Source organism: Lissotriton helveticus, chromosome 8, assembly GCF_964261635.1.
Source record: "Lissotriton helveticus chromosome 8, aLisHel1.1, whole genome shotgun sequence".
Lineage (NCBI taxonomy): Eukaryota > Metazoa > Chordata > Amphibia > Caudata > Salamandridae > Lissotriton > Lissotriton helveticus.
The window spans coordinates 1,545,208,909-1,545,219,664 of record NC_136069.1 but is presented as its reverse complement, the minus strand read 5'-3'; the positions used below and the strand labels follow the sequence as shown (position 1 = coordinate 1,545,219,664).

Here is a 10,756-nt window from a genome sequence, read left to right as displayed (position 1 = left end):
AATAGAAAAAATGTGGATATGAATGAACTCCAGTGTCTACTCGGTATCTATCTATCTATCTATCTATCTATCTATCTATCTATCTATCTATCTATCTATCTATCTATCTATCTATCTATCTATCTATCTATCTATCTATCTATCTATCTATCTATCTATCTATCTATCTATCAATCTATCTATCTATCTATCTTGTCTACTTTAGGATAGTGGTGAATTTCCTTTGGTGAAAATAGGACATAAGAAAATTAAAAACATATATTGGATCTCTTTAGTTGTTTGACATCCTTCTGTGTTCTTATTTTCCAGCATGGACCGCTCAATGGGTGAAGAGCGATCCACCTACAGAACAAATGGCCTTGAAAACACATCCCAAGAGGAGAAAGAAGAGAAGATGTGCTTGAAGCTTTGCAATGGATCGTGCCATGCAGAGGAGATCTTGCAGACTTTAAATGCATACAGGCAAAGCGGTATTTTGACCGACGTTGTGCTCTCAGTCGGTGGACAAGAGTTCCCCTGTCACCGAGCGGCCTTGTCAGCCAACAGCGCATATTTCCGGGCAATGTTTAGCAGTAACTTGAAGGAAGGTCACCAAGACGTTGTCAGCATCCAGAAGATTGCAGCCTCTGCGATGAGCCTCCTCCTAGACTACATGTATGGAGGAAGCCTGGTGATCCAAGAAGACAATGTTGAAAGTGTTATGGAAGCCTCCGATCTCCTTCAGATCCCCAGACTTCGAGACGCCTGCATCAGATTCCTCGAAGACCAGCTCCACCCTTGCAATTGTGTGGGCATCTTGAAGTTTGCAGACTCTTTTTCAATCACCTCGCTGTCGGAAAAAAGCAAGAAGTTTATGCTAGAGGGATTTTCAGAAGTGTCATGTCATGAGGAATTCTTGGATTTAAGCCAAGCCGAGTTGATTGCATATCTGTCCAACGAGGAGCTGGTGGTTATGAAGGAAGAGGTGGTCTATGAGGCAGCGATGCGATGGGTAAGACATGATGCAAAGACCAGGAAGAAGGTTCTCAGAGACATCTTGGAGCATGTGCGCCTTCCTCTCCTTGATCCAACTTACTTCCTGGAAAAAGTGGAAATGGATGCAATCATTCAAGACTCCCCAGAGTGCTTCCCTTTACTGCATGAGGCAAGGACGTACTATATTCTGGGAAACGAGGTGGACTCGATAAGGGCAAGACCTAGAAAGTAAGTCTGCATCAATAAAATTGCAAATATAATTACTTATGTTCTGAAATGCATCCTACTTAAAAGAAACATTATTTGCATGGAAAAGGTAATTTTTAAATTCCTAGTTTGCCTTTACTGCAGGAGGTACCGATGAAAATATGTACTCATGATTCTCAGTTTTTAGCTCACATTTCCTGCCCCTAGAAAAACCAAAGGTTACAGGGACATTATAATTAGCAAATAGAATTTAAAAGAATTAGAAATTCACTGAAAAACCCAAAGGTTGCAGGGACGTTATAGTTATGGTCAGATTTCACTCATACAAAATCAAGAAAATTTGCCAGTTATAGTTACCTGAGCTAACTATAACTTATGGCCCTGCAACGTACTGCTTCTGACCTCACATATTACATCACTCATGACATGGTCAGTGACATCTCTGATGACATCTCAAATGACATCACTGATGACACCATACAGTGAGTGTAGGTATTTTGTAAGAGTTTATGATGGTTAAACATATATACTAAGGTACTACAAAACTTAAAGTAGTATACTAGGTATACCACTAATGAGTGATACTACTTTTAATATATATCATATGAGTGGCTGCATGACTGTTTGTATCCTTGTACGTATGGGCTTCTGAGTGGCTGTATACGTGGTTATGTAAGAAGCTGTGTGGGTGAGTGAGATGCTGTGTGAGTGGCTGTATTGGTGAGTGAGTAGATGTGTCAGTGGATGTATGGATGGGTGAGTGACGGTATAAGTGGCTCTATTAGTTTGTAAGTGGGGGTGTAGTGATTGTATGGGTGAGTGAGTGAGTGGGTGTCTGAATGGCTGTAGGAGTACGTGACTGGGTGTGTAAGTGGCTGTATGGGTGAGTGAGGTGCTGTTTGAGTAGATGTTTTGTTAATTGACTTTGTGTATGAGTGCCTGTATGGGACAGTGAGTGTCTATGTGAATGGCTGTATGGGTGGGTACAGGAATGTGTGAGTACTTGTATGGATGTGTGAATGGGTATGTAAGTGGTTGTGTGAGTGAGTGTATGAAAGCTTCTTTGGGTAGTGAGTGGCTGTTTTGAGAGGCTGATTAGGTGGGTGTGTGGGTGTGTGAGTAGCTGTATGGGTGAGTGTGTGGTTATGTGACTGGCTGTATAGGTGAGTAACTGGTTGTGTGAGTGGCTCTATGGAGGAATGAGTGGGTGTGTGAGTACGGGTATAGCTCTGTGAATGGGTATGTCAGTTGTACAGGTGTGTGAGTGGGCATACAAGAGGTTGTATAGGGGTGTGAGAAGTTGTGTGGGTGGTTCTGTAGATGCTGTCTTCAGTGATGTCATTTGAGATGTCATCAGTGATGTCACTGACCATGTCGTGAGTGATGTAATATGTCAGGTCATAAGCAGTGCATTGCGGAGGCGTTACTTATAGTTAGCTCAAGTAACTATTACGGACGAATTTCACTGGTTTTTACGAGCGAAATCTGACCCTAACTATAAGGTCCCTGTAACCTTTGTTTTTTTCAGTGAATTTCTAAGGTTCTTTAAATGCTGACTCCTAACTATAACATACCTGTAACCTTTGTTTTTTTTCAGTGAATTTTCTATGTTTTTTTAACTAGCATTCATGTTTGCAGAGTGGTAGAGAAAGGGGCTCTTCGGAATCCCACAGTGCAGGACTTACAGGAGGTACCAGGAGGGCTTCTTGGCCCCCAAGGTCCCTCAGGAGTAAAGCGGTCTTCATTCCCCAGTCACTAATGCACCACGAGCCATGTTTGTAGAGCGGTGGAGAAAGGGGGCATGGTTTCTGAACACTTCTTCTCAATTCCGCTGTGTGGCACCTACTGGAGGTAACAGGAGGGGTAGTTGGCCCCCAAGGATGTCCTAACATATCTGCATGGCAAGGGTTTGCTCTATAGTTTGTGGAGCTAACTGTAAGTGGGTATTTTTTTTCTTTCATTTTGCAACCATACTTATACATTAAATACTTTTTTTTCAGTGAATTTCTTTTTTTGTTAGGCTATACTCCATCCAGCATCTATAGTAGCGACTCCACAGATGGCCTGCTCCTGCTGCGCACAATCTTCAGCTGAGCTCAGTGAGGGTTGGCCTCACAGCTTGGTCTATGGCCGTGCCATGTGCTCAACCCTCCAAAGATGTACAATGCAAGCATGGTTTTTGGCCCTGCACAATGTGAGTTGGCCATAGGCCCTAGCCTACTGATAGGCACATTGCCCAAATCCCACAGATTTCAAGCTCCCTCTAAACATGGCCGATGGTTGTGCACTGCAGAGATGCCCCTTTAACGTACTTTAATGATTTGTGTTTCCTAAGACCACCCTGTGGTTCAGGGGCCCTATTACACAAGTGCCCTGGGAGCTCAAAGGGCGTTTACGCCCGTTTTTTGCACCTCTGGGGCACTTTGGTATTATATAAGGGGCCACAAATCTTGTGCGCCCTCTCTTGTAATACAGATAGCAGTGGCGCACATATAGCACTAGCGCTATCATTAGAAGGTGATCCCTCATTTTCATTGGGGTGTGACCCCATGCAAATGAGGGAACTACTTTGCTTCTGCCCCTGTGCCGTATAACCGACGTGGGGGCAGAGGCAAACATGCCTTTAGAAGACACACTGTTAGCACGCCACAAAAGGGTGGTTCACTTTCAGTGCGCCTTCCAAAGAGATGAAAATGTGTCACATAGACCCCACAGACAACCCCTCGCAGGCGGGTGCAGTCACTGACTGGAAATAGAATGGGACAAATGGACAAATTGTCCATCATGGTTAGAAACTTAATGTGTCCTCCTTCTAGGGCTTGTAACATTGTAACATGTCTGTTGCATTGTCACAACATGTATAATGTCCACACACAATGCAATGGGCACGTCAGATGGGGAGATGTGCTATTTTTTTCTTCACAAGGATATGTTGAAAGACAACTTGTCCTGTTCCATCCAAAATTTGGAAGTGCGAGGTACCACTAACCGGTTTAGTAGTGACTTTACAGGAGTTTCCGAGATAGGAATGGACATGTAAAGTACTTCAACCATTTCTGCATCTTTAAATCTGAATCTGCAATTTCTAATAATAAATGCCTATTTTTGCACCAATTGCTGCTGGCAAACCTCCTGGTTGAAATGCTGTACACAGTGTCAAGATGAAGTGAGGTGGGAGAAGCAGAGATCGAATTCTGGACGTTTTAGATGTAGCGGAGTACTTAAACTTATTTTCTACATATATACATAGACTGTGCATGTTATGGGCTTGGTGTGACCTCTCAGTGCTTGAGTTCTCTACCGTAACACTCAGGGTTCCAGGATTCCACAGTCTGAATTTGTTGGTGTTGGTGAGTTGTGGGAAATAGCAGGCAGTGTGAGGATATTCGATGCTTTGCTGGGGATGGATGTATTGTAAGTTTCTTGGGTGTGGCCGGTGCTTCAGCATAGATGCTTAAAATCAACCTGTTTTTTTTGGTTTGCACACTGCAGTGTTTTCCGGACTGTTTGGGTGGATTTGAGTTATGTCAAAGTTTTATGCATTGTATGGGACGGTTCAATGGGCAAGCTTATATTCATCTAATTGGTTTAAATGTGCAGTATGTGAGAGGTGTACTGTCTCATAAATGTGAGAGAGGTGTACTGTCTCGTGCATTTTATTGGACTTTCGCTTATGTTGCTTATACATCACAGAGAAATTTAGGAGAGATTTTGATAGAACCATGGTTTAAAAAGGGATGACGGAACTATGATTTCAATTGGTGGAAACAAAAGCACGAAAAACTCTGTGATTGCAGAATGGGCACGTGAACTGCTCAAGTGTAATTCTAGCACACAAAATACTTTACACTGATTGCCACATTATGCATGCTTAGAATGGGAGCCTGGTTGGAGTGACCCTAGTAAGTCACTTCCGTAACCTAGGAATGTAGCTCTGCAAAGAGCACTGTTTCTGCTATGTTCTTGCTGAGATCCGGGCTCATAAATCATTTCAGGCTATTTTTGTTAAATTACCAATGAGGTAAGCCAGAAGCATTAGTGCACAGCTGGCCCACCCTAATTTGTTTCCTATCTATTCTGCTCTTGTTCTCTAACCCAATGGAAGAGGTTCAGTTGCATTTATATTTTTACTGTATTTTATTAATATGTAAGCTCTAGTCTTCTTACATTTTATTAGCGTCTCATCATCTAATGTTTATTGGATTTTAGTTTTTTTTTTTAAAACGTATTTTGACCACTGCACTTTGCTGCAATTTTACTAAGTGCATCGCTATCAATCATTATTCTAATCTCTTTCCCGTGCCTGTGTTTTTCATCACATGAGTAATGGGGACAGCCGCGCACTTTCCATAGCTTCACAGGCATTCATTCATTGGTAATGGTGTTTCTCTCATCCTTTATCTCCTGTTATTACCAGTATTGCATCAAGATGTCCTGGCATTTCTTTGTTAACGAACTGCCTTTAAAAACAGATCTCCAAAGAAGCAGAATCATTCAATTTTCAAAGCTTGAAACGTTGCAGAATAATCTGATTCCTTTCATGAGCTGCTTCCTCGCCCTACCCTTGACGAATGACGTAATCCTATCCAGAGGACACATCTTTACCATCTAAATCGTAAAGGTCGCCCGTTTGTCTACTAAATACTCCCTGTTTACATCTTGGATAACCCATAAATAGTCACAGTCCCATTATCCACCACTGGCTTGTGCCTGACTCGGGGTTCAGTAGCCTGGAGTGTAGGGGCTTGGAGTGATGATGGGTGCCAGGCTGGGAGGGTAGCACTCACAAATGATTCACAATTTTATTAGCATAAGGATTCATCTGTGGCATGGGGGTCCTTGTGGAGTAAGTGAAATAAAATAAAATAACACCCCTGGAAGTATTGCTCTTGTGACGTCGCTAGCCAGTGCCAAAACTGATACTTTTGCAGAAATAGGGAAGCGCGCCACAAAAATAACACATGTGGTTCTTTGTCGGGAGAGCTGCCAGCTTCCGATTCAGCAGAACCCCTGGCTAACACAGTACAGGGAGCATCAGAAGGTCAAGTGACTGACACCTCCCATCACTAGATAGGAAAGTTATACCACTCCATGATGAAGAAAACCCTCAGGTATTTCTTTCTGATTCTTATACAAGGCAGAGGAATAAATGATCACATAAGAAGCTGAGGGAATATATCCCAACCTTTTCTCCCTCTCTTTTATCTTAAAATCCTTTGGAGGATGCCAAAGTGAAATATTGACCTGGGTAATGGTTTAAACTAACTGACAGGTAGAGGTGAGGCAGAAGCAACTCAATGCTCCAGTAGAGGGCTGTTGAGCATTTTTACAGACTCTCCTATCGCAGAATCACAATTTATCAACTCATTAAGGACCTTATGAATAGGAAATGGAGAAATCTGGCGAGGATGCAACTCCCTCAATCACTATCACAACTGAAAAAAGAGATGCTTCAATCAGTGGTACCTGATTCTTTGATCATGAACCCATATAACAAAGTGTAGATCTGCCAATGAGCCTTCAAGAATATGAAACCTGGAGATAGGTGCTTGAATCCAGTGCCCGGGCTGTGGAATAACATATGCCTAAGATAAAGGGTATAACTAAGCTATGTGCACTTCGGCAAATTCCCCTATAAGCACTCTATTCACTGTAGGCATTATCTGTTCCCCCTATTGGAGATGAGTGCAAATGAAGAACATTGGACAGAAGTTTCACCTGTCATACTGGACTGTAACCAATTGCAATCCTGCTGTCACACTGACCTTCTCAAATAGAAAACACAGCACTCTGAAATAACCATATAGTGATATGCAGCAGTGTATAAAAGTGTAATGAATATTCTGAAATGTTTTTGATCAAGTTTACAGGAGATATACCTGATCCAGAGTTGAAACAAGTAATTTGGTTCGTGATCATGCAGTATTTTAAAGTGGATACACCAAATAAGAATACTCTTGATCTCTAATGGCGACTTTGTTGAATCTCTGGATGCATATCTCCATATCACCATTAGGCCCTACCTTAAGCTATACATCCCTTTTTCTTTTTTTATGAGGAAAAGCCATTACAAGTTTATGGTCCAGCTGTTGATCTGAAGGCTGCTCATTGAGGCATTACCAAATTCCTGGCACCATTTTTAAGCTCCTTCAATTGATGGGTTTTCCATCTATCCATACATGGACAACGATTGACTTCTGCATGCACCATCAACCCGGGAATGAGTTATCTAGGAGTACAGAAAGTCCTCCATGTGCTGCAACTTCACCGTTTTGTGGTCAACTCAACAAGCACACATCTGGCTCCATCCCGGGACATGATGTTTATTTGGCCAGGTTTTGTACTAAGTAAGCATCAGTTCTCCCGCTGAAAAATCTTTGTTTACTTCAGACTAACAAGTCCCTTGTCATTTCTTCTACATTGAAAAGGGGCTACCATGTGACAGGCAGTGGAAGCAAATTCAAGGACATATGAGAGCTGGTGTGTTTACTGTGCCTTGTGTCAAGCTTCAGCCCTCACCACTGGAATTCAAATTTATGCAAGGGCGTAGCTTCAGGGGGAGGTATTTGGTGGTTATTTGATGTGCGACACCCCTCAAATAAATGGATTCTTGGCTTAGCAGTTAGGTCTGTGTGCCTTGAGTTGGGTCCGCTATCTTTTTGGGGTTTCCCTTTCGTCGGGAGCCAAGAATGAAAGACAAAGCAGTGACCTTTTATGTAAACAGGAGAGAGAGACAGAGATACCCATTTTTTGGCTGGAATTCAAATAAGCTAGAATCAATGCCAGGTTCTCAGCTTGTCCAAATTGTGTGATCCCAGGCAAATATTGTATTTCACAGATTCTCCTTATCATGTTTGAGAGCATTTTTAAATACTTAAGTTCAGGATGTGCGCTGTACAAGCAAATCTTATATTTGATTTAATAGTGTGTAATTTTGTTTATAATATGAATCTAGACCCTGTGTATGGTTTACTGGACTACTGACTTGCCTCTTAGTTCACTAACGGCATTGTCATTGAGGGGTGAGCCATGAATGTTTCTAAAAACAATCACTTTTAATAAATGTCTGTCTATGCAGTGGTACAATATGATGTACTATTGTGAAACACTTCTACACATTAACGAAATAATTTTGGGGAGATTTCGAAGACATTGCATATTATCTTTACATTATGTTTTTTGCATGATATACATGCTAAATGCTTTCATGGCTTGGTTCGTCCACGGACTCTTAAAGCCAAGCCAGAACCCTCGCATAGCTCTGGCGACATCTTCTACTTATGAATCTGATTTAGTACATGGGGGAAGCAATCACTTAAGATGATTTGTAAAATGTGAGGACTAGAAAGATGGAGCCCTGCCTACAAGCATAGATTTGACAACTCTACCATCGAGGCTTCTTGTAGCGAAGACAGAAACGAACGCATGCAGTGTGATTTTTTTTATTTTTAAATAAGTGATCCCAGGGCAGAAACTCCAGGCCAATGTGTTGTACATGACTGCTTCATGAGTTCCCACGGATAACTACCAGGCCCATGTGGGACGAGCAGGGGCATAGCTTCAGCTGGGATGTTTGGAGTGGGACACCTTCAAGTGCATTCTTGGTTTGGTAGTTGGGACAGGGGGCCCTGAGTTGGGTCTCTTTCAGTTTTTCTCGTTGTTCTTATTTCACTAAGAGTTTTTAACTTGTTTGTTTTTTGGATCGGGATCTTAAATATATACATAATGAACGGTTTTCCCAAAAAGTAGCACATCTGCACATATAAAAGCACTACTTGAATGAATGCAAATTTTCTTCTTTTGGGAATTCACAAACTTAGCAGTAGTGGGCTAGGAATGCTGCTCCCATCTCAACTCTCCAGGCATCCCTCTGGCAATCAAAACCCAAAAGGTGATGGGATGAATGCTTGCAAATGGTCTAACCAGTGGCAATCGCTCAGGCTAGCATTCCAACCCATAGTTTTATGCCCACTATGCCACTCTACATACAAAACAATGGTCCTAGACTAATTTCATTAGGAAGGTGTTCATTAAGTCAAAATCTATGAACATGATATACATAGAACTCACAGTTATTATAACAGAGAACGTTTCAAAACAGTTTTGACATTTTCTTTACAGTGATCTGTTATAATAACTGTGAGTTCTATGTAGATCATGTTCATAGATTTTGACTTAATGAACACCTTTCTAAGGAAATTAGTCTAGGAACATTGTTTTCTATACCAAGCATTACCCAGGCCCATGGACTAGTATGGGTCACCCCATTATTTTGTAATGGGTCACTATGCCACTCTAGACAGAGGCCCACCTAATGCTAATCAGTACTGACCCTATTCCTTACTGAACCAGTCCATCCCCAAATTTGCTCATTTCACCCCTTCATCCTGCAGCCCACTGCTGTTTTAGATGGGACATTTGAGATTCACATCCCATGAATCTCACTGACGAAGCTATACCCTTGTCTTTATGTGTACTGGGACATATTATTTCAGGACTTTAAGAATGTGGTTCCTGCCCTGGACACGGTCAATGGTACTTTTGCAATCTTGATCAGGAGAGTGGGACTGCGGATGCCAGCAATCTGGTGCTGGAGATTGGGGTCCGACGATGTGCAGAGCAGGTTTCTTCAGTGAGTATCATGGAGGAATCTTCAACTAGTTGAAGTTGAAGGGACTTTTTTACTTTAGAAGTCATTCAGTCATCTGGGTATCAACAAACAGCATGTGTGCAACCAAACAATCCAATTGCTACACTCATGCTGTTCAGTAGAGGAGGCACTGACCGATAATTCTTGGCAAAGATAGCCATTCTTCAGAGTCTCCAGACTGACAAGCTGAGCAAAAGATATTTCTTCTCCCAGTATCCATCTCTTTTGCTGAAGGACTTCAGAGAAATCTGTCACATGTTTTCTGTTTTCGGACTTGAACTTTTTTCCTCCCAGGAGACGTCTGTATGTGATTTCCATTGAATAATGCTTGGAGATTAAAGTAGTGGCATCTGCTATGGTCAGCAGGACTCCTTAGGTTTCCATACAGTGTCCTCGTATCCCATGACATTCTTTAAGTCCAGGGAGATGTTGGCACAGTTAACCTCGGTAGTTTTGTTCTAGTTAAGAAAAAGGTGGTTTCCTCCATTCAAGCAGTCTGCTCTTTTACTACTTTTGGCATTCCTGTCTCAGTGCTTTCTGGTACTTTGTGGACAGGATGTGATTCATTATTCAAGTGACCTGATTTGATCAGTCTGGACTTTGAACAGGTAGGCCATTAGAGACAAGTCGTCTGAAGAGAATTCGCTATGGCTGTACAGTTATCAGACTTACAGCTGTGATTTGAAAAGCTTATGGTATGATATTCTGTAAGGGAGCTTCGGCCTTATGCATGTGACTTTTAATTTTCTCTAGGTATGTTATAGCCAATAGGTAGAAGTGAAGGGTGAGCAGGAGCCATGGGTTGTGAATGGCCCTGAGATTAGAGGTATTCCAGAGGGAGTTCTATTGGTAGGAGACTCCTTATGGTTTGAAGGTCATTCATGAAGTTTGCTACTGATGTTGGATTAGGTATTACTTCATAAT

General features: G+C 42.0%; 1 protein-coding gene across 1 annotated transcript in view; it reads left to right on the top strand.

Annotated features, from left to right (window-relative positions):
• The first annotated feature begins 310 nt into the window (after window positions 1-310).
• The window catches only part of KLHL35 (kelch like family member 35), a 34,475-nt gene continuing 24,029 nt past the window's right edge, over window positions 311-10,756 (top strand). Inside the window, exon 1 of the mRNA XM_078656244.1 lies at window positions 311-1,203. Coding sequence (XP_078512370.1) covers window positions 311-1,203 — 893 coding nt within the window. The remainder of the gene's footprint in view (window positions 1,204-10,756) is intronic.